This window comes from Haliotis rufescens, unplaced genomic scaffold, assembly GCF_023055435.1.
Source record: "Haliotis rufescens isolate VD_foot unplaced genomic scaffold, xgHalRufe1.0.p SCAF_13, whole genome shotgun sequence".
NCBI classification, from domain to species: Eukaryota; Metazoa; Mollusca; class Gastropoda; order Lepetellida; family Haliotidae; genus Haliotis; species Haliotis rufescens.
In genome coordinates, this window is record NW_025963813.1 from 7,247,946 (window position 1) to 7,273,673 (window position 25,728).

At 39.9% G+C, this 25,728-nt stretch overlaps 2 protein-coding genes across 2 annotated transcripts; both read right to left on the bottom strand.

Annotated features, from left to right (window-relative positions):
• Window positions 1-942: 942 nt before the first annotated feature.
• Window positions 943-9,587, bottom strand: LOC124126866 (putative defense protein 3). The gene is made up of 4 exons (XM_046490410.2): window positions 9,282-9,587; window positions 4,756-4,981; window positions 3,683-3,759; window positions 943-1,333 (listed from the first exon to the last, which is right to left on the bottom strand). Exons 1-4 carry the CDS (start codon window positions 9,472-9,474, stop codon window positions 1,089-1,091), a joined length of 741 nt encoding a protein of 246 aa, XP_046346366.2. The 5' UTR covers window positions 9,475-9,587; the 3' UTR covers window positions 943-1,088.
• Window positions 9,588-18,899: 9,312 nt separating this feature from the next.
• On the bottom strand, window positions 18,900-23,804 carry LOC124126869. The gene is made up of 2 exons (XM_046490411.2): window positions 23,677-23,804; window positions 18,900-20,699 (listed from the first exon to the last, which is right to left on the bottom strand). Exon 2 carries the CDS (start codon window positions 20,666-20,668, stop codon window positions 19,517-19,519), a length of 1,152 nt encoding a protein of 383 aa, XP_046346367.1. The 5' UTR covers window positions 20,669-20,699; window positions 23,677-23,804; the 3' UTR covers window positions 18,900-19,516.
• Window positions 23,805-25,728: the final 1,924 nt, after the last annotated feature.

Here is a 25,728-nt window from a genome sequence, read left to right on the forward strand (position 1 = left end):
GTGATCTTACCCTTGTTGCTGGCGATCTATAGCCCCATTTTTATATTGTGTCGTACTTTAATAATCAGAAATTTTTAGTGTTCTACAACTAGTTTTAAGTCAATCTCTGATATATTGCTAGTTATTATACTGTCCCTCGTCGACAGTTTTTATACCTATTGTATAACTTTTTCAAGTCACATTATGGCTGAAATATTGCCGACGTGACCTTAATTAAACTCACTCACTCACTCACTCGTTTTAAAACATATTCTTATAATTATTTATGTATTTCGTATGTACACATTCCGTTATGCATGTGTGAGATAAAGATAACGTTACTTTTAACATTTTGTTGACGTCATTCCAACGATTACACATCCCCATGTAATTTTCTCAAACCCATAAGAAATAAGGCAATAATCTTTCTCGTTTTCGATTTTTTTAAAAGCTTGCCGTACGCCTGTTGTATAACTTGTATGACGGTTGTATAACTTGTATGACGGTTGTATAGCTTGTTGTATGGCCGTGTATAGCTAATTTGGCCGTTGCACAGATTATTGCATGACTTGTATTGCTTGTAGTTAGACCGTTGTATAACTGGTATGGACTTTGTACAGCATGTTGCATGATTGTTGTATAACACGTTGTATAAGCACAGTATAGTGGCATGTATGCCCCTGGTATATGACGCTTTTTTTCACTTTGTTTTTATATCTAAAACACGACAGTATTTCTCGTGTAAGAGGTAGCATAGCCTTGCGTCTACCGGCTACACATATTTGCTTCCATATCAGTCAAGGGTATGGTCCGCAAAACATCCATGCATGGAGGGCTCAATTGACATCCGTGTGTATAAACGGCTTATTTTATTGGTTGACTTCACACTGACAGGCGTCACAACACCGCTTATCGGATGTATGTATACTACGCAAAATAAGTAAAACAGGTTATGAAACAGTCAAGTGGCAACCTTTTATTACAAATGACAAAGGTAAGGTGTTGGCAACGTCACGGTGGTGTGAAGAATCGTGCTGCCAGAAACATTGCAGATCAAGTTTAACCCCACAATCAATATTACCAAGGATACAGTCTTGCCATGAAGAGTTCTAGCGGAAAGCTCTGGAACCATGTGACTTGCCATGGTTACGAGAATCCCTAGGCTGCTTCCTTGCCTTCCTGTTACTGCCGTTCCTGCCGGAGGAGGAGGAGGAGGAGGATGAAGAAGACGAGGAAGAGGATGAAGACGAGGAGGACGGAGAGGGGACGTTAAGGTCAAAGCCAAAGTTACCAATTGATGCCATGTCAGAGAACTTCTTCAGCTCATCTAGAAGCTGCTGAAACTGTAGTTTTGCTGCAAAATAGAGTGGATCGCTGGATGAATGAATTAATTGAATGATTTAATTGATTAATCAGTTGAATGAAAGAATGTTTTTTGCCTCAGTCAGTAACATTTCAAAAACAACATGGCGGTTTGTTCTGAAAATACTCTCGAGGAAGCAAATCAGCAACGGTTCTCGTCGTCGGGGTACGTCACACAATCACGCAAGTTGTAACCATCGATCTTCACGTAACAAGCATGCACCCTTGTGGTGCGTTTTATATGGAAGCGTATTCGTACTACATTCTAAGAAAACTATCATCTACGTAAATTGTAATCCAGTCTGTTTAGGAAATGCAAACCAGGATTTAAAGTTGCTTTCCTGTGACCATCAATACAACTGCGTGGGACCTCAAATCGAATGAGTCGTATCGATGTATGTAGGTAACGGAATAAGCCGGTAGACCCGAATGACACTGAAATCATGGATGCGCGGACTATGTCTACTCTACATAATATAACACAGATGAGTGCTTGAAGCGTTGACAGAACAAGCTCCTCCCCAGCTCCTAACACCTTCCTTACAATTCCGATGTCATCGCTGCCATTAAGCTGATACAGAACGTGAAATAAAACTCAGATTGAAAAAGACAATCGCTAAAAAATCACGTTGCAGTCGGGATAAAACAATAATGGGATACAGTGAATGTTTTATAAGTTGACGGAGGTTGTAGAACATATTCATGATGATGGTGGATATTACGTCGCTTCATCATACAAAATTCTGATGAATGTTACCTGCATATCTATATACAGTATGTGTGCAGTTAAAATCATCCAAGGGACAGTGAGTGAGTGAGTTTGGTTTTACACCGCTTTTAGCAATATTCCAGCAATATCACGGCGGGGGACACCAGAAATGGGCTTCACACATTGTACCCATGTCGGGAATCGAACCCGGGTCTTTGGCGTGACGAGCGAACGCTTTAACCACAAGGCTACCCGACCGCCCAAATGGGATATAACGTAAAATATTAACTCACTCACTATTAACTCACCAAATGGGATATAAAGCGGACACATAACGACAAGCCAAAATGCTTTGGACATATTTTAGAATTAAAAAAACTTTATACTGATGAAATTTAATTGTGTGTATGGATATTGGAATCTAATCATAAACTCGAGATTAGACACCTGTCATTATAGAAAAAACAATCGTAGCGCTTGGGAAATAAATTATGAAGAAAAAAGGTCAACATGGCATCAACCTAAAGAAAGACTGATAGGACTTTTTTCTGATTTGGCAAGCGAGTTATATATTAAAATGTCTATATATGTTTGTGTTGTGTAGAAGTTTATACTGTTATAAGCATACAATGTCTGCCACATAACGGTATATTTGTTTTTGTGTCGTTGCGCATTCTATCATTGCTTGATCGTTTGTTTGTTCAACACAACACTCAGCAATGTTCTCGATATATGTTCTCAGATGGCGGTCTGTAAATAATCGAGTCTGGACCAGACAATTCAGCGACCTTGACCACCCGATCCCGTTAGTCGCCTCTCAGGACAAGTATAGGCTTAAGACCAATTCTAACCCGGATGTTCACGGGGCACAATACATTTACTTCACTGACATTGACATCATGAATATCGATTCACGCAATTAATATAAATGAGTGAGTGAGTATACAATTACTTGGTAATCATCTGGGGCCCGTTCCACAAAGCCATCTTAGCGCTAAGGCGATCGTAAGGCCCATACTTTAACACAGGCTTACGACAGTCGTAGCACTAAGATCGCTTTGTGGAACAGGCCCCTGTACCGGTGTTGCGTTTTACACCGATTTGAACAGTTAAATCAGTTAAATCACGGTTGATCAGCTAATTGTGTTCGGACAGTTACTAACGTTACCAATGGGGGTGACAATCCGCGGATCATAATCGGGGCGATTCGGGGTTCAAACCTACGATCTGTTTATCGTATCACATCTCAGGGGCACAAATAAGCTAATTGCGGCGCCCTGGACCCCGTTCCTCAAAGCGATCTCAGCACTACGATGATCGTAAGCCTATGTTAAAGTATGGGCCTTACGATCGCCTTAGTGCTAAGATCGCTTTGAGGGACGGGGCCCAGGACCACTGTGCCCCACACAAACATTAAAACTATTGATGATAACCTGAAGTGTTGTCTTATCCAGAGCAGTAACTCCAGTGATTGATAGCAAGAGCATCGAACAGGCATTTTTTTAAAGGACACGAGTAGGCGTGAGAGTCGGACAAATCAGCCATTTTGTCCACCCGATCCCAGTTCGATTGATATTTTAAGGTAAATGTAACGGATACCGAATCTTTGAAAGGTTATTTCAATAAGCTTACAATAGTCCACGGCTGGTTTGAGAGGCGGTGAGAGGATGTGGTCCCAGTAGACGGAGAAGTTGTGGACGGCGATGGCCCTGCGGACATACACGGACAGCGTCATGGTAATGAAAATGAGTAACAAATTTGACATATATAGAATTAGGAGATCGTGAGATAATCGTGATGACATTAAGATACACACGGATAATGATTATCGCAATTATTGGAGAAAGGGCATCAGCCTTTTTGAATGAATGCCACCAAGATTTGCAACACTGGCCGCGTTAAGCTCCTTCTAAGGTGACAGGGTCTATACTTACTTAAACCGGATGTCCCAAGGTCGGCATCTTTGACCGGGGTAGACTCCATAGAAAGGTGACAGGGGAAAACTTACTTCAACTGGATGTCCCAGGGTCGGCATCTTTGCTCGGGGTAGACTCCATAGAAAGGTGACAGGGTCTATACTTACTTAAACTGGATGTCCCAAGGTCGGCATCTTTGACCGGGGTAGACTCCATAGAAAGGTGACAGGGTCTATACTTACTTAAACTGGATGTCCCAAGGTCGGCATCTTTGACCGGGGTAGACTCCATAGAAAGGTGACAGGGGAAAACTTACTTAAACTGGATGTCCCAAGGTCGGCATCTTTGACCGGGGTAGACTCCATAGAAAGGTTGCAGGGGAAAACTTACTTAAACTGGATGTTCCAAGGTCGGCATCTTTGCTCGGGGTAGACTCCATAGAAAGGTTGCAGGGGAAAACTTACTTAAACTGGATGTTCCAAGGTCGGCATCTTTGACCGGGGTAGACTCCATAGAAAGGTGACAGGGTCTATACTTACTTAAACTGGATGTCCCAAGGTCGGCATCTTTGACCGGGGTAGACTCCATAGAAAGGTGACAGGGGGAAACGTACTTAAACTGGGTGGCCTCAAGGTCGCCATCTTACACCGGGGTAGACTCAAATACAAAGGTGGCAGGGGCTCTACTTACTTGAACTGGATGGTATCAAGGCCGAACTCACTGACCGTAGAAGGTCGGCATGTTTGACCAGGGTAGATTCAATACAAAAATGACAGGAGTTATACTTACTTAAACTGGATGGTCTCAAGGTCGAGCTCCTGAGCTGTGGGTGCCTCCCAGACAATGGTGACGGAGTCCCTGCCTCTGCTCACTGACTGAGTCACCCCGCAGTCCGTGATGACCTTAGAGTCCGAGGTCAAGTTCTTCCAGGTGCCGCCAGTGATCCCGCTTGACGTCAGGAGAGTCACCAGGAAGCCACGGATCGTGAAGTCGGGGTGCGTGGCCTTCAAGGTCACTGTAACATTGCACAGACGTCATTTAAACATTAACAACACCAAAATGCAGCCATAGCGTCTAGTCAGGACGAAGGGGTAGACAAGTGGACCAGTGGAAACACGCTGATGACCTGGGTTCGATCCCCACAACGGCGCAATCACCGAATTGGGAGTTCACTGATATGATATAGCTGGACTATTGCTTAAAAATGTGAAATGTCACATGGTCGTACACATTCTTCGAAACAATAAGGGCAGTAGATAGCTTAGTGGTTAAAGCGCTGGCTCGTCAAGGCAAAGACACCGTGTTCGATTTCCCATATAGCTGCAATGCGCGCGGTCCAGCCGTTTTATTATGTTGCAGAGGAATATTGTTAAACCGAATTCAGTCGCTGGAGCCAAGACGAGTGACCAAACTAAAGATTTACTCCCAGAAAAATACAACGTCCTTTATATAAAATACACGTAGCTTTATCACCTACGCCATGTGGTAGCTGGTCTGCTACTTTGTTCGAACCCGTGAAGATCAAGGTAAGACTAGGTCTTTAGCAACCTATGCTTGCCCTAAAAGGCGACTATACTTGTCGTAAGATGCCACTAACGGGATCGGGTGGTCAGGCTCGCTGACTGGGTTGATTCATGTCATCGTATCCCAATTGTGTAGATCGATGCTTATGATATCAATCACTGAAATGTCTGGTCCAGACTCGATTATTTAGACCGCAGTCATATAGCTGGAATATTGCTGAGTGCGGCGTTAAACAACAAACAAACATTAAAACAAAACAATGGCTAAGGGCTGCCAGAAAATTATTATCGTCGATTCGAATCCAAGATTTGCCCCCATTATATTTCTATATCAACACCATACCAGTGCTCGTGGGTTTCATCAAAATGGTCTTAGTCTCTATAAGACCCACTTCGCTTGGTTTTGTTTTCCACATTAAGCCTACAGTTCGTGATATGACTGAAATACCAATACTTTGAGATGACTTTGTCATCCGTCAACTTCTGAGAAATGCCTATTAAAAAAAAAGTGAAATAGTGTTTAGAGTGGCGTTAAACCCAACTCCCTAACAATACCCCAACCCGTGTCCCGTGCGAGTAAAACTGACGTAACAACAGTTTATTATGACAAATTATGGAGACATTATATATCAACCATAACATGGTAAAGTCGGAGAGATCACTCGAATATGTTGATTCCGGATAAGCATTCATGCTTTGCCTCTTTTAATCCAATGCCAAAAATGACAATCAGTGTAAACGGTTTTTATTCTTGTATTTTCTTTTGTTGTTTGATGCCAAAGTTACTAATTTTCCAGTGGTGCCACGTGGACCTGTGCACACCAAATCAGAGTCCTTGGATGAGTGACCACGTTTCGGTGGTCTGGATCCTGAGAGTTTTTAGGGATTCGGTCCCGCCCAACACTGAAGTTTATGTAACACATGTTGTGTCTCCTTGGGCTAGTGACTTTGATCGAAATGTGCCTGTGTTCACCCAGCAGTGAATGGGTACCCGGTAGGATGAGATAGCAATGTGGTTGATCTAGCGCCTAACAGGCTGCTTGGGTTGTATACTCCCCAGGGAGCTGAGAATGATTGCTGAGTGCACACTGATGCAGTGACCGGGGTAATAATTGCGCTTTGAGCATGCCCCTATGTGGTGCGGAATTATGTGCAATATAAATGGACTATTATAAATATTAATATTAATATTATTATATAACGATGAGGTTTACGTAGACCATGGATCATGTTTAATATTATAAGCAACGTCCCACGCCGTTGGGGTACGAAAATACGCAATCCATTTTGACGACAACAAACATGAATATATTCAGCGTCTTTCAACGTCTTTCCATTAGACAGAGTCTGGGATCAATCCACTGCGCTCTGCATCCAGTGCCGTAGCCAGCCCGGGGGGCAGGGTGGCCAGTTGCTCCCCTAGATTTTTAATAGAGAACAGTTTTATTTGAATCATGTTGGGGACAAGTGATACTTGAACAAATATACAAGTACACATAGATAGATATCCGTTATGGCCACTGAATAGTCTATCCACTGCTTACATCCGTGTTGGGTGACACGTGTGACGTCATCGTGTCAAAGTGGGAAGGAAGCACGTGTTCCCAGACAGAGCAAATGGCCCCAGGCCGTCACATGAAGTTTTATGACTCGCACTAAAATTATGTTTCAGACAGACAATGTGACACCACAATTAGCAAGGTGAATCATATTTATGCCGATGATTGTCGTAGGAAAAATGGTATGACGAGAAATATACTTCAGCTATTGATATAAAAAGCAATACTTAACAAGAGTTTGCCACTAACGTGGCTATATCCCCCGCCCCTGTTGCAGAATTTATGACATAATTAAATCTAAACAAACCCTAACCTTTTTTAACCGTGGTGGAACTTGTCATGGAAAGTGTAAAAAAAAAGAAGAGTTTGGAACCTAAGTCCATCTTGTTGCCATGGAAACGTATTACATAAACATTTCTAAAATTTCTAAATAGCAAAAGGCACCAGTTCAGCATGTACCGGACAGACCTGCAAAGTTTCATGAAACAATATTGAACGGTTTCAGAGTTTTGCTCCGGAAACGAAACGTGACGGACGGACGTACGGACGGGCGGACGGAGCCCGTTTCTATATCCCCCGCCAAATTTGTTGGGCGGGGGATAACAATGAGATATACGGTATACGACACTGGACGCTTGATACTTCAGGAATTACAGTCATCATCTTTCCAAGAGAATGGGGAGGCCCAACCAAACCAAGTTAAAAAAATGGTGTCATACCTCTTACATCTGAAAATATTATTTTAATTATAATATTATTAATAATATTTCCTTATAAATATGTAGAGTTTTGAACTGAAACTTGACTTCCCGATAATATTCTCGCATCGTGGATTGTTCGGTGGATATCAGTAGCCCGAGGATGTTTGTTTGTTTGTTTGTTTGTTGTTTAACGCCGCACTATATTTCAGCTATGCCTGGGGTGTCGCTAACATAGTTCCGTAGCACAATTAAACACTGGGCGCGCAAAAGAAAATATGCATCCATGTTTGGTGGTGCTAAAAATAAACAAACAACAAATAGTTAACTTCTTTGAGAGGCATTTGGAAGTTGGAATACTAAGTAAGGAGAAGATATAATGATGAACAACTTCTTTATGACAATTAGGAGCGACATTTCGGTGTAGGTTCTCACACTACTTGCTTGCTTGACAGCGTGTTAGAACCTACACCGAAACGTCGCTCCCAGTTGTAATAACGAAGTTGTTCATCCATATTTTATCTTATCCTTACTTAACAAATGGTTACACGATAGTGATGTATTTGACACGGCTATCATAGTTGTGTTTTCGACCTTCAGTTTGTAGTGTTTCGGCGACCAGTTTAAGCCTAGTAACGTTTGTAATGTTTTGATCAGATCCAATTTTAAATCATGTGTATACTTTCTATTTTCCGACAATGTACTTCTTATCGCAAAGAAAACAAACGGATCCGGGTAGCTAAGGGAGGCAACTCTGAACACTGATCTGATAACCGTATAGAAAGAACAGAAACGGCGAATAGAACAAGAATTTGATATCCATATATAGTCGAATCAGTCCAACCCGGATAAATAATATTATATTTTCTGGTCCTGTCTGCGTCCTTCTATATTTATCATCATATTAAACCGGATAACTAACATAGTGTTTGTAGAAAAAAACGTGTAAGTAGAGATTTTTCTTGGTCCCCTCATTATTTACAGGCACATTATTTGTTCTTCAAGAGAGGATTGGATTCTTATTTGCAAACCCTCAGATGTTGATTTGTTTGTTGTTTAACGCCGCGCTCCACAATATTCCACATATAGGACGGCGGTATGTAAATAATCGAGTATTGACAAGACAATCCAGTGATTGACGTCATGAGTGACTACGCAACTAGGATACCATGAAATGCATCTACCAAGTCTGGGAGCCTGACCAGCCGATCCCAGTGGCTTTATTCGACAAGCATGGTTGTTGCAGGCCATTTCTAACCCGGACCTTCACAGACACTCATTGGTATTTGCCGTCTTTACTCATCATTGACCCACATACCATGCTTGTAGGTTTCACAGAAGCGATAAACGTCCAAGATCTGCCAAAGTTTTGGCTTTTCTGCCAGATTAAACTGCCACGCCTCATTCAATTTCGTCGAAAACGACGTTAAACACAAATTACACATTCTCTTGAACCTTTTAAATTTGACACATAGCAGGACAAACGTTTACTGCTCGGAATGTCTTTGAAAATTACTGAACAAAGATCCCCTCACCTGCCACTGACTGTCCGGTCGAGTATGTCCGTGCGCCATTGGTCAGGTTAAGTTCAAGGACGTACGGGGCTGGCGTCCATTGCCCAAGAAATTCATCGTGCATTGGGCGACTTGTGTAGCATCCCAACTCCGGGGCTCCGTCGGGGTAGGCAACGGAAACGGCAAACAATGCGCAAAACACAAACAAAGACATTCTGACACAGAGCTTCAATACAATCTGGCGATGGTGTTCCAGCAGAACCTTTGGGGGGAAGATATTATGGAAGGACCCGTATGTGTGATGTGACGTCGCTTGTCGACGGCATGACCTTTCGTGAAAAATCGCTGCCACAAACACGTATGACATGTGACAGGGCCCAGTGATTGGCACGAGAGTTACACGCCCTTACCACACCGCCGGCGAGTCATACACCCCAACATCCCTGCCAGTTCAGAATGGTACAACCGAGAAAATTAAGCATGTATTTAATCACGACGTCAGTCATTATTTTCATTTCTTTGATTGTTATGTTACAGTTGAAATGAGGAAGGGCATTCACGTGATATTGCTTTATTAAGAATATACCAAAAGTCTTGAGAGACGCTTGGTTGAATAATCTGAGAGATTACATTGTCACATGATTATTACAAGCGCACGTATATACTCATGTGACATGAATGCGTGTCAGGAAAACAGCTGAAGACAGCTGGGTTGTTTCAACTGATGTCTGAAGGGTGGTGGGCTATTTACATGCGTGTCATATAAAACTAAATCTACTGGCACAGGTGGGGCGATGAGGTGGCCTAGTTGTTTTAGCGTTTTGCACGTCACGCCAAGGACCGAGTTCGGTTTTCGACATGGTATAATGTGTGAAGCCAAATCTTAGTGGTCCACGATTTCGCTGAAATATTGATAGAAACGATGTATAACCATACTCCCTCAATTACATCTTATCACTACTTTGTATGGAATGTGCGTTATACTATGTCGCGCATGTCAGTCTCAAATAATGCATTATTATTTTACGTCAGTTTCAAACAAAAACTGACAATCAGTGAATTGTTACATAGGTGTGGTTTCGCCAATCAGTACTTGTATTATACCTTTCGCCAGTGAGCACATTCTCTTATCGTTTACGTTCATAAACACATTGGTCTCAGCCTGTTAAGGTTCAGTTAGCAAACTGTTCTCTGTTAGTTTTGGATCAGTTTACTTGTAGTTATTACTCAATAAGCACAAAGTGCTCTGCTAGTTTGGGCTCAGTAAGCACATTGTTCTCTGCTAATTTGTGTTCATTAAAGCACATTTCTCTCTGAAACACTGTAAATCATGTGTTTAGATACTAAACAGAAACTTCCTTGTCCCATAATAATGAAATGTTTTAGTGAGTGAGTGAGTGAGTTGGGTTAACGCCGCTTTTAACAGTATTCCAGTTATATCGTGGCGAGTCAGCTTTATGTGGGAGGAAAGCCTGCAGTTGTCAGACGTTTACCACTTCGGTGAAACCCACGAGCATGGGTATGGTGCTGACAAACCTAGAAACATAATCGGGGCGAACCGGGATTCGAACCCACAATCATAGGTTTCTGGCGTGCCCAAGGGACGCAACACTGCACAGCGAGTCGCGGCGCCTTAGACGACTGGGCCACCCGTGCCCCTGATGACATGTTTTAGTCAGTCTTTGTTTCACATACTTAAAGGCCACAGGCCTATAGTACATTACAAATTGTCCAGTAGTGAGTGTCTTGCATTGCAAACAAACCTTTTTCCAAAAGATTTTCAAAAATTCATGGCGTGAAATTCATATACATTGACAGTTGTCGCACTAAAGGGATCGGGTGGTCAGGCTCGCTGACTGATGCATGTCATCGTATCCTAAGTGCGTGGATCGATGCTCATGATGTCAATCACTGGATTGTCTGGTCCAGACTCGATTATTTACAGACCGCCGTCATATAGCTGGAATATTGCTGAGAATAGCCAACCAACATGACTACTACTACAACCACAATTGTGACATGGCTACTTCTACTGCTGCTTCTACTACAACTACTGCTGTCACTAGTACTGCTGCTACGACTACAACAACTACTACTACTACAGCTATTCCTGCTGCTACTACTACTATTGCTGCTGTTACTACAACTACTACTGATGCACTACAACTGCTATTACAACTACTACTCTTGCTACTACTGTAACGACTTCAACTACAACTAGTGTTACTACTATTGCTGAGTGCGGCGTTAAACAACAAACCAACCAACCAACCAACCAACCAACTTCAACTACTACTTTAAGCTATTGAGAAACCCATGCCCTCTGATTTTCTAACGATATTATACTTGGGAATTTTGATATAAAATTAATCTAAGATTATTGTTCGAGGCAGGATTTTGTTTTCGGTCTCTGTTTCAATACAGCCACAAGTTCCTCTCTGAAAGGAAGAACCAACCGCAATTTTCGGGACATATTTCTTTCATAAAACAGTTTTTCTGCATGTGTAAAACCCTTATGCAAATTTTATTTTCAGTTTTTCGTCAAACGGACACCAAGCGGTGGTTGGTGGAGACAAAAAAATGTTTCGTTATCAGAAAAAAGGAGCCGGATTTTTTCAACGAATTATATGGAAATCATAGCAGGGTATGAGTGTGCCGTCTTTGTGGCTTTGTCCCCAATCACTCACCTTGGCAACCGTCTTTCTTTTGCTGAAGTTCAGCCATTGCTCAAATGTGGCACTTGTCAACCGTGTCCTGATAGGTGAAGCGCCAGTGTCCTGTGATATAATATTATAATAACAATAATACTTATTTAATACCAGAAGTCATATATAATAAATGCCCATATGCAAATGCCAGGTAAGACTTTATAAAGAAAGGATATATATTCAATGTAATTTGGGGCATTGGGATCGCCTATTTTTTAAAACCTTCGATCATCACAAGGAAGGTCTGGGTTCGATGCCCTTCATGGGTTCACTGTGTAAGTGTCCCCTAAGTGTCCCCTGACGGAAAATAGTGCAGGTGTATTACCAAAAAGAGGCATAAAAACCATCCCTGCTTATCCCGTGTATTATAATTTGGGAAGGAGGCGTCACACTCGCCATCTCTTATCAAAAACGTTAATAACATTGTAAATTAATAGCCAGTCTCGACCTCTGTGTACATGGTTTATGCATAAAATAGAAATGTGTTGCATGTTTGAGCGAGTTGGGTTAGCACTGCTTTTAACATTATTACCGTGCGTCTACTGGAACAAATGTTGCAACCAGATTCGAACAACGTACACTCTCAATGAGAGGCACCTATCTTCCGAAAGCACACAAAGTCAGCGATACGTGTTAAAAGGATGGGACGAAAGTAAAAAAGAACTAGAATTTGTACTTTACTGACAAAGTGTTAACCCAAACATAACGTGTTACATTTGATCGCTTTCTAAACAGGCAAACAGACGTATTCATACCTTTTTACGATGAGGGGCGTGCCAATTTACACTTACCAGAGGGGTACACAATACATGATCTCGACAAGTTACCAGTTGTCGGACTTGCATTTTCGTGGAAGTCTCGGTGGCTGAAGTGGTTTAGATCGCTGAATTTGTGTGCTGGCAACTGGGTACCTCACTCTGCGAGTGTGGGTTCGAATCCCGGATGGGACTCAACCCTCCAAAAGTAGTAGAATTTGTACTTTACTTACAAAGTGTTGTCCCAATTATAACGTGTGTTACGTCTGACAACTGTCTAAACAGGTATTGTGTATTGCATATATGGATTTTATCTAAAAAATAAATTGTCCCTGAAAATTATAGAAAACAAATAATTATGCTTCAGATTGTTGAAAAAAGAAATTGTAATTGTTTTTCTTAAAACAATTCACGTTAAAAAAAATTCCAGCCCCCACAAGAATATGAAATATGAGCAAATATTGGTCCCCTATCAAGTATGGGCTGTGTCCTTTGCAGTAATCTTGAACCTATAAATTTCTCCAACATTTTAGTGATTCTCAAATTTGTAAATTAATTCTGATCTATTTCATAAAAAAGATTAGATGTAAGGGTGCATTTACTGCAGTCAAATACAGTCAGTTCAGACCCTTTGCCCCTGTGGTAATGACAAACCTAGAAACATAATCAGGGGAATCTGGGATCCAAAAATACAACTTCTTACAGAAGCTGTTAAATGAAGAAACAGCCTCATCAAAGTCCTATGGAAAAAAAAATTCTGATGTTTGCCGTCTAACCTCAGATTAAGTAAGTTAAAACATCATCAGATCCACACCAGTTTTACAGATCAGATAGAATGTTTAGTCAAAATCATAGGAAACTTCAATCAAGCTATTTTGTGGCATTCAAGAAATATTTTGTTTATTATTGACCTTGACACTCAAACAATAATGCCAGAAAACTTGTTGACACAATACATAGAAAGTCTTGAACCTGTGGATGCATGAGAAATATTTTTTTCTGCTACTTAGCAATATTCCAACATCATGCACAGATCACCAAACAAGACTTTCAAGGAATCAAATCTTCGACATGTTATTTTGCATTTGGCAGCCCAAGTGAACACTGCTAGACCAACCCACCTTCTCTCTCGAACACATGCAGTCAAATGAGTCAAAATGTCATGTTGCATCAGCAATGCATTGCCACAAGTGATGCTGAAGTCTTAAATAAGCACAGCAGTTGTTACAAATAGAAAAATAAACCCAAAGGAGCTTCTAATTAACTTTAATTAACTTTTGACAAGGCAACATGTATCACATAAATAATGTATATCAACAGTAACTATAATAACACACTTTCTAGTGATTTCGATGTTCTTACAACACGCACAATGTTCTCAATAATAATACTGACAGAAGATAAGGGAATGATACATCCAACTTTTGTTATGTCTTGCATAACAATAAGGGCACAATGTGTAAAACAGGTCTGAAATGCTCCAATTGACCCGTTTGAAAATCCACATAAACAAGAGGTCACCCTGTCTGCAAATTACTACAAACAATGTCTGCAGATTGTTGTCGGTCAAATGAGCCATCAATACATGTACTTGCAACATTTATTCTGGTTGAACTCTTGCAGTTTTAGCAAGACTATGTATAGGACTTTGACTACATAACTGAAACACAACAATTTTGACCTTGTTTTTGTTCTGGAAGACTGTTTTGGTTGAATTCCACCAAAAGGTCTTCAAATTAAGGTATAGAAACCAGTTCAAGCACAGTCACTATCATGTGATGGTTTGAAACTGACACAGGCCCGGCAGTCCAAGACTAGGAAATTTTAGGAAGGTCTCATGAATGTTCCTCCAGGTCTAACACTTTTAGCATCAGCGAGATGGAAAACTCTGTAGCAGCAGCAGCAGCAGCAGCAGCAGCAGCAGCAGCAGCATCTTTGTGCAAAAGTGACAATAAAACTTAATTCCTAACTCTGCATCACATGTCCAATGTGCATGTTGTTACTATTAACCTATGAGGCTAATTATCAAATATGTTGGAAAACTATCAATATTTGTAACCCAGCAACCAAAATATTATGTTAATGATATCAATAACCAAACATTTCCTTATTTTCTGCCAGTGATATATAAGTATACAAGCCTATCCATTCGTTTAACAGTTTAACAGTTATAACAAATTATATTCAGGCCAGACCAATTTGTTCATAGATGAGTTTTCAAAGTTATACAGTCGAGCCCTATCATCTAAAACATGGACGTGTCAAACTCACAGTCCTGTCCCAGCAAACTCACCTTTCCTATCATTACATTAAAAGAAATATGATGTCAGGAAAATCCAGTGATTTGAATATATAACGCATACAGATGCATATTAAAACATAGATGTGACAAATGCTTCTTGTTTTTTTCTTATTACATAACAATATAAACATGCACAATGTGGTATGTTTGCTTTCTGTTTTATCATGTTAACGTCATTTGGTGATAAGGTTGATTTGGATGTTATGAACCCCAGATTAACTGAAGTATTCCTTTGGTTCCTAGGAGTTTCAAGACATGAGGTTTGACTGAATACAATGAAGCCTTACTAACTAATTGCCAAAAATAATCTTGCAGGAAAAAACATCAGCTCAGAGCTCACTTGTGTATTTGCATTAAATACACAAAATATATCACCAGTACGCCATTAAATTTGACGTGCTTGCGTACAAATACACATGGAAAACTAAATCAAATTTAAATAGTCTAACGACACAGCATAATTCCCCTATGTATCCTCTTCAACTTGCATCACTGTATTTCTTTACAGATCTATAGTTACTGATCAAATGCAGGCATCACACATACATGAATTCTACTCCAGTGAATAATGCATATGCCTGGCTAGTTAATAAGACATGCCTATCGCTCGGCACAGAGTTAGTATACTGTGTCTGAGTGGGGTATTCATGTTAAACTGCGGCATGGTATCTCAGTGAGCTAGCACTATAAATCGGCATCAGTCCAGACTAGTACAAGCAGCCACACACACACATACACGTGCATGCACATCACTATATAAGTGCAATAATCTTGGATGCGACGTTAAACCCCATTTCACCTCACATCACCCAATGTATCCTCTTCAACTTGCATTACTGTATTTCTTTACAGATCTATAGTTACTGATCAAATGCAGGCATCACACATACATGAATTCTACTCCAGTGAATAATGCATATACCTGGCTAGTGAACAAGACATGCCTATCACTGATGTGAGATTATGCAACACTACGCTACATACATGGGGCAGCATATAAACTGATATGAGAAGTCACCTGAAACAGCATTCTAATGTCGACTCAATGGTCTGTAAATACATTGGATACCCAAAGAAACCTATCAATACCCGATGCGAAGGATAACTTGTGAATAAATACTCAAAGGCTTGAAACATTATCTGGAGCCCTGTGAGCTTTGAACAGTATTCCAGTTATAACACATTGTGATATCAAAGCCCAAAGTGATGCAGGTCTCTGATATTTAACACCTTGAGCTCGGGTATGATGCTGACACACATTACCCAAAAGAACCATGGGATTTGAACCCACAATCATTGTTTTCTGGCGTACCCAAGGGATGTAACTCTGCAGAGAGAATTGTGGTTTCTTCGACAACAGGGACACCCATGCCCTGTCAGCTAGCTGACCATCACTTCTGATGAAGAAAATTTTAACATTTGTTGGAGGGTTTATAGATGCAAAGTTTCAGTTTCATCAGTTCATGGTGTCAGGAAGGAAACTTGTCACTTGGGTATGTGAGTTAGTGAGTTGGGTTTAACGCCGCTTTTAACAGTATTTCAGTTATATCGCGGCATGTCAGCTTAATGTGGGAGGAAAGCCCGAAGTGATGCCCCTCTCAGACAATTACCATTTCAGTGAAACCCACGAGCACAGGTATATTGTGGACAAACCTAGAAACATAATCGGGACGAACCGGGATTCAAACCCACAATCATAGGCCTCTGGCGTGCCCAAGGGACACAACTCTGCACAGCAAACCGCAGCGCCTTTGACGACTGGGCCACCCGTGCCCCCACTTGGGTATGTTTGCGACTGCTATATGTTGTAATAAAAAATAAATGTTTTAAAAAATGTTTCAGGAAGGATTTTAACAGATATCAGAAGACAGAGAAAGAGGCTTTGATACTAAAATTGGTCTGGCCTCATATATAGCAACAGAAGACTGAACTTGGCCTTGAAAATGTAACCTGAGACCTACAACATGGTGGGAAGACAAAATGCTAATATCAACCAAACGTACACATGGTAACTAGAATATCAAAAACTTCCAATGACATCAGGAACCAATAAATACTTCTTGTGAATAAATCACAAAACTATTACTGCCAACAGGACTTGCAGTTAAATTCTTAATGAAATAAAGATTACACAAGTAGCACTTTAGAAACTGGCGCAATACTATTGCATAACCGTCAGAAACATTAACATTTACTTTCCCTGAAGAACATGAACAATCAATAAAGGGATCACATTACAGATAGGGCTTGTTTTCTGATTGTAATTCACACAAGATAATGGAGGACTCAACTTGATAAACACAAGATTCACAGCAATGGTGATGCTCATTTTAATGCATTATATATACTATTCAATGTTCGATAGAAATAATCAGATATGTCTTTCTATTTATATATACTATACATATTATGATAATAAGCTTTGTGTATCATGGAAAGAAAAAATATCTCCATCAAAAGTGGAGTACCGGGGTTGTACATATGAAATACTCATGAGGGCTTCAGAAAGAATGTTCTATTCCTGCACATTTGTATCAGCATGGAGTGAACATGATGAACTATATGCATCATAGCACTGAGTATACTATCAGGGTGGGCAGGAGTTGTAGCAGGAGTAATATTTTCTACAAGTCTACAACTGTTTAGCCACTCATCTAAAGCTGAGTCTAGGAAAAGTTCTTTCAGTCTAATATGATCAGCTAATAATAGTCCATAAGCTTGTTTTCAAAGTTTATGAAAATAAGGCCAAGAAACAAATTTAGGCTTGCAGACTCACAAAGTGGCACAAATTGCAGAAATCACCTAAAAAGCATCAGACACTATTATGCAGTATCTTCATTATCCCAGCACTTGCAAAAAACATTTGAGTCTACTCTCCCAGACTTGGCTCTAAGGATTATTTTCACTGTAGTTTTAGTATCTACTATGGACTATTATGAATGGTGATTACTTGACCAACAGAATTTCATCCAGTCTGGCTTCAGACATGTGGATTATGTCGCAGACTGCATGTCCCAAAAACTTAACTAAACTTGATCACTGTTTGAATATGTGCACAGCTTATTGCATAAAATGTTTACGTTAATGATGGTTACATGCTAAAACTAAATACATGTATGGTATTGGATAGGCTTTCCATTTGTATAACGTTCTTGAAGGAATGTTTGCAAATCACATCAGAAGTGACTTTTCTAAAGAAGGTACTTGAGATAACCAAAATCAAGAGTGATTTGTGGGAGTCAGGCATGTGAGGGTCTTGAGCAAAACAAGTTTGGTGGGTAGGGTTTGGTATCCAGAACAAAGTAACTTTGCTTCATAATTTTTGTATACCAAACTGAATTAAAAAACGTGAAATTTCAAAATCATCTCATCTGCAACCAAAACAAGTTCAACAGTATCTTAAATAATATCATTGTATTGTAATTATAATAATTTGACTTCAAACTCAGAAATTCAGAGTAAAATGTCCAGATGGTACTAAGTAACAAGAATTGCTATAATCATAAATCTAATCAATTTCATTGTGAGAAATTAAGTAGGGTCACTGTATTGTTGTTAGCAAAATCATATTACTCAAGGGACAAGAGAATCATTCATTATAATATATTAGGACAATGATAAGCATCTCCTGATTTCCATCCTTAAATATATTTCTTGATTGTCTGAACATAAACATGATTATCATCCAAAATTGGCTCCCACAGGAGATATCCTTGGGTGAGATCCAGTGATATCTACATTGTAGATATTGCTGCAATGAAATTGCATCACAATGCTTTGCAGACCATTGTGACATCATTGGTTACCATGACGTCACAATCAAATGACATCACTAATGGCTCTGCAACTGAAGCTGGTAGCAGTACTTTTTACACTGAAGACACTGCTTATTGCAGTCTACAAACTGAAAAAGTTGGAAGAATGATGTTGGATGATAAATAAAATCTCTTGTGTCTGTTAACATCAAATATATCAACAGTCGTTGATAAAAATGGAAAAACTCAAGCCTCAGAGTTTTTTCGCTTTAATCAACTTGTGTTGATATATTTGATATCAAAAGACACACGGGTGCGATTCTCTATATAACACGTGACGAATAACTGATGTCAGATTTCTTATCTTTTCTCTCTCCAGATTTTGGACCCCAAAATTCAGATTGGTAGGTCGGTAAAACATCAAAATAAAAAAATTCAATTTTATTTTTTACTTCCTCTCGCAATTTGTCAAATTCGGTTGTGCTTGGAAGTTTTTCAAATAAATTTTCAACAGGTTTTAACAATAGTATCTTAAATGATATATTTATATTGATAGCAACAGTAAATAACGTTTACTTTTTTTAACATTTGACTTATTCTCTGGTCAGCAGAATATAAAATTCTCAGCTTTTCATTTATAATTTTTTTATAATTCAAATTTTTGGAATAAGTGGATTTCTAAAAGGTCTGGTCTGAGAAGCCTCTCCTGTAATTAGATGGCACAGAATCACAGATTCTATTTACTGCGTCGTCCTGTTAACAATTTCACAGGTGTCAATAAAGCTTCCATAAGCCTCCAGAATCCTGAACTTGCCCGTCGGTGTGTCTCTCTTGGCGGAGAGCTTGGTCCTGGTGAACACTTGGCTTCTTCAGTTTTCTCTCTGTGAAGTATCCTTGGGCTCTTTCTTGTATTTTTTATGGCAGCTCTCGACAATCCAGGGGAATTATGATATTGGGATTCAGTTCTGTTACCTGCTTGTCGAGGAGTCCCAGATGTAATTCTTCGAGAACTTGAACTGTCTAGTGTTTCTGTCAGTTTAGGAATGGCTGGGGACATCACCATTACTTCTCCCACTGAGTTCTTCATTGTCGATCGATGCAGTCGACTGTCACGATGCTCTGACTGTGAGAGTTCACCAGAGTCATCAACTCCTGAAAAAGTATGACGTTCATTTCCAGGAGAACAATTGTTATGACCATCTTCACGATTAAATCTTAGCCTTTTAGTACTGCTGTTAATATTTTCAGGCTCACTAACAAAACTGGACTGTTTACGTTTTTCTGGAAATCTTTCACTTCTCAAAGATGGTGTACCGATCTTCCTAGTAGATCTACGAACAGGAGTGTTTGCAGGGTTTTTCTTCTGTTGATTACAAGATGGCACAGATACTCTAGATAACACAACAACTGGCAAGCTGTAGTTCTGATTAATGTCAGCTATACTTTTAGGCCTGTTGGTCTTTTCTGACATATAGCCTCTCTGTCCTTTTGTCCCATCTGCACGACTGTTCTCTAAGTTCACAGCCCTCTTTCTAGTCACCTCATTACATTTAGGGTTTAACCTGACATTAAACAATAGCATGTAGGGGTATGCTACCAGAGTCTTCCCGTTCTGCTTGAATCCCAGTGTTTCAGAAGCTTTCCAGTACTTCTTTGCACAAGAGACTGAATACTCCTTTGTGTCCACAAACCTCAACAGCCGGCCCCTCTCCTCGGCGTACAACACTGCTCTAATAACAGGCTCCATTGTTTCGAAAGAGATTACTTCCTTTGATTTTGATTTTAAGCTGGATTCTTCAAAGTTGACCCTGATCTTGTAGACATTGTTCTGATGTCTAATGATGCGTGTGTGTTCCACCATGATGTGAAAAGTAAGATGTCTTAACATCAAATGTCAGATTCTTTCCTGAGACTTCACTCTGAAAATAAAATAAAACATGATGACACTATTATCAGTAATAGCAGCCTAACCAGCTAAATAACTAGAACCCCTTGGAGATTAAAATAGGTCCCCAGTAACCCATGCTGGCCATAAGAGGTGGACAAATGGATTGGATCGTTAGACTTGGAGACTTCGTTCATTGTGTGTCATGTACCCTGGTGGCATGGATTGTTGTTCACAATATCAATCACTGGATTGTCTGGTCCAAACATGATTTATTTATGATTATATACCACTTGTCACTAGACAAATCAGAGCACCTTTATAATACAGTACCACAACTTCTCGTGAGGATGATCACTGCCATAGGTCACGTCTCAACCAGTTTTGTGATAATCTGTCGAACACGAACTCGCGTCCCTCAGATTGTTAGTCTGACAGCTAACCAACTGAGCTACATCCACACTGTTAAACTTGTAGTGCAATACTGATTAAAAAGTTACCTTGTAATGCCTCAGACATTACGGAACTGATCAGAAAGGGTTGAACAGGTGACATCCACTTTCAAAGGTTATGGGTGGGCATGGTGTCTCATGACTACAGTCTGTGGACACTTAAGTGTCTGAAACTCAGCAGAGGAAACTGAGAGCCTTTAGGGCAAACACATTTCAAAAACTGTATGCCTGGTGGAAAAACTGTAGGCCCAAACATTTTAGCTGAACCAGAGAGACATGCTCTTGCAATATCAGATAAAGCACCAAGAAAGTGTAGCCGGGGTGGTGTTTATGATCCACCTTGGGCCATTCGAGAACACAGACACAGGTAGATAATGATAATACGTTTATTAGCATGGGGTGGCTGCTATTGAAGAAATAATCTGAAGAAAAGAACATATCCTTCCTCCTCAACAGCAGCACATGAAGTCAGATATTTGCAAATTTACAGGTATTTATCTTAAATATAGAATTACAAAGCCATTTTTTAACCATAATAAATCTAGTATTAATTTAACACTAAAGTGATATGACACTTGAAAAAGCACATGGGCCAAAATGGACAGTTGTGAAGAAATATCAAAAGATAGACAGAAGGTTGAAGGGGAAGATCTGGTGAGAGATTCCCAGAGACTGAAAATAAGCATGATAAGGGTGTCAAGTACTTTGAAGAGTTATTTACTGACATGCAACTGTAGACTAGACAAACAATGAACATAAAGAACCTCACCAGGAATATACTCACATTTAGATTTAGATTTCAGATTTTGATGAGTCTTTGGCTTACTCATGTTATTTTTACCGCTTAAAGCAGGAAATCGTGCTAGGTTACGACCTGTGACAAAGATTTCTCATGCATATGATGAGACAACAAATGCTGAGATGTCATTTGACTTACAATACACGATCACATGAAAAAATGGAAATAGGAATTTAGACGTAAGTTTGACAATTTTCAGAAATCTGTTTGTTGATTTGATTAAGAATTTATTACTTTATTTAATTTATTTACCATTTGCTTGAAACGTCTTCAGATTGCTCTTTGACATGTTTGATATGGAAGCATGTGAACCAAATTTTATTTTCAATAACATTGCGGGGAATAGTTCATAATTTTAAATCCATTGATAAAATATGTTACATCGAAATTAAATACGTATATGCTGTGTTGTGAAAAGTGATAGATTTAATAAATGAATGATATGACAGGTCGATTGTTGAAACTATATATCATTTTGACGTGACTGTGGTCGGGCCTGTGCACCAACCTCTGGTGTTGAATACGTAAACGAGCGGAGTACTTTGAAGCTGGTATGCACTCTTGTGACAAGAGTTGCTTCCCTTGGTGTATGTCAGCCATGCAAGTTCTAATAAACGTTGATGCTTTAACCTGAGTTGGATATGGCTATCCAGACATGTGTACAGCATACACAGCACGTAACAGGATCCTGTTTCAACAGCAATCATAGTGTTAGGATTCACTTTTCATGTTTACAGCCTAAAATACACTACAGGCCATAAGGGCATGCTGAAATTTAAAACTATTAGCCCGTGAACAATTCTGTTGGCCACGGGCCTATGGACCGATGTCTATTTCGAACACTGCTCATGAGTGAGCCTATGCCATTTGGCACTCATCCCATTCCATAATCTACAAGAAACCCAGTGGTGAGGAATGAGCCGATATGACACGAACAGCTCCAAGCATCAGATGTGGAATTCATGAGTATGCATGAATGACAAGGTTTTAATGAGTGTGAGTGAGTATGGTTTTACGCCGCTTTTAGCAATATTCCAGCAATATCACGGGACACCAGAAATGGGCTTCACACATTGTACCCATGTCAGGAATTGAACCCGGGTCTTCGGTGTGACGAGCAAACGCTTTAACCACTGGGCTACCCAACTGGCCCGACAAGGTTTTAATAATTTGTTTGGTTTATCAGAGAAAAGTGTGGGAGGGAACACGGTAAGGATAATGTGGATCATAGCATGGACACTTAATACGCTCTATATTTAGGGTCCATGATCATAGTAAGGAACGACGAAGGCACAGGTTTAGCTACTGACTCCACGAGGGCGAGTTGGCTTTTGAATCATTACAGAAGAAGTGTATTGAGTGAAAGTGCCTGGATGGAAAGTCCATGACAGTTTCCTGCAGCTGAGACAATTTGAAATGACACTACTTCATCCTGGTCACTTGACGTTTTTGTGAAAAGAATACATGCAACTGAAAATGTGAAAACACAGTCTGCGACCTTAGCCACTAGGCCTTGACGTAAGTGCTATTCTAGTCGTAGTAACCTCAGCTGAAATTCTCATAAAGATGGTGCTAAGTGCCAAGTTCGGGCTAGTAAACTCATTTTTGTTTGCAAAGGCAATGACGCAGCAAACTGGACGCAAGATAGATGATCAGATCAGCTAATGACAGAAAGTCTCGTTTGCCTGTCTGTTCACACGCCGTGACATGGTTTCAAAGAATAGTCCTTTGAGAGAAACCACATGATTTACTTTACTCACATGTGCCAACGAAACGCCTATTCATTTGGAGATCAGCATTTAAGATAAACTTGAAACGTCTGCTGTCAAGTACGACATTTGACATTTTATAAATGGCGGCACAATAATAACAAACGTGCTTCTTTTACTGCCCCGCCGTGATATGACGTCTAAACCAATGGATCATGTCTTCGCCACGGTTTAGTGAGTGAGAGAGTGAGATATATATATTCAGTGTATGCACAGAACCATGTAACTAATAATAATAATTTCGCAAAAAAACTCATAGATGAGGCCGAAAGCCGTTTGTTTTTGTTTTGTTATAACATCATTTTACATGGTCCTGTGGTATAAGGCACCAAGAAATATTACTTAGAGCCCGTATCCTCCATTAAAGATATATATGATTGAGCGGCAATGCATATACTTATATAATTTTTGGAGTGGGATACGGGAGGAAGTCTTACCATTCTGGTATTCCAGAACCTTGGACGGTATAGACCACGCAAATCGCATAGCCTTTCCCCCCAGCAAATGATGCAATCTAGAGCAATTTGGTGCAAGCATTAACGACCATTAATGATGAAAAAATATAGATGTAGCCAAATCGACAAGATGAACAAAGTCTGAACAATGTTAAAATGTGTTGGCACAGTTATGGCTACGATGTATCTGCCATACTTCTTAGTTCTACCTGATCCTTCAATATTTAATCATCGTAGACAATCGGTCAAGCTTCGTTTCTCACATCATAGTCCAATCAGAATTTTGATAGCCAAGGGCTATCGGTCAACCGCTCGTTTCGCACAATATAAATTGAATAAAATAACTACTTATTTAATAAACCTTTTCCTAAATTTTAGTGTCAGCAGAAGAGAAAAGTAATATCGTACAAGTCACCAGTACCTTGTTAGGGGTGCAGGCTAAAACGGCACCTCAGCAAAACGGCACCGATTTCTCTGGCGAAAACGGCACCGCATTTGGCGAAAACGGCTACTATGTGTCGGGCGAAAACGGAACCTCTATGTTTAATAACGATAACAACGATTTTTGTAGTAATATATAGGGTTTATTTACATGGTATTTGATGTATTGAGTACATCTGAAGCCGTAATGTGAATTTCCGATAGTTTGGTACTCTCATTTCTTCAGCATCTTCTGGCTGGAAACTGACATGAAAGTTACCGATCACCTCTTCAAAAGGAAAGGGAAGTCAGTACGGCAAATTTCTCTATAACGGGCCATAGAAAGTCCGGTTCCACTGGTCACAGTTATCACATGATACAGCATGTTGATTTTTTTTCTGTCATTCTTCTCGAATGCAACACATCGAAAGGCCATTGTGAATAATTGTGATCTGACAGCACCATGTTAGGCCTCTTAAATACAGTTTCAGCTTAAATTGAGTAAAGGTGACGTTTTGCTGAGGTGCCGTTTTCGCTATAACCCCCTTGTTAGACCCTCTTTTAAGACTGCTTACGGATCACAAATGATGGTCAAATTTGCCACTGGCTGTGTTTTAACCAGTCACACAAAAATATACTAGTTACACATATTGGGGAACTTCCCCTCAGTGGAAAAAATGCAACATCCTTTGCACTGTATCCATGTTTTACGTACATGTTAATATGATGACGTACACATTGAGATTATTGGTAGTTACGGAAAGATGCGAGTGGTAACGAATGGAGAAAGGAACGAGTCTTTTTGTAGGTTACGGAAAGATCGATTCGAGTGGTGACGAATGCATCGGTAAAGTCCAACAGGATTATCTCCCCTAGACCGTTCCTTACCTTACTAAACCATATGTTGACATTTGAATCCAACGATAGCCATCACAACCAAGTTACATCAATTATAACATCAATTATAACTAAACTTCTCCTCGCCACACAGTCAATATCATTAGGAATTAATTATTTAAAATACTATAATTAAAACCAGAATCTTCAAAACTTCAAAACAACGAAATATGACGGATTGCGAGAGCAAATTGTAAAAAAAAATATATATAAAAATAGTTCAGTGTGAAAGACTAAGTTTTCTGAACTTGAGAATATAGTCTTCATTGAA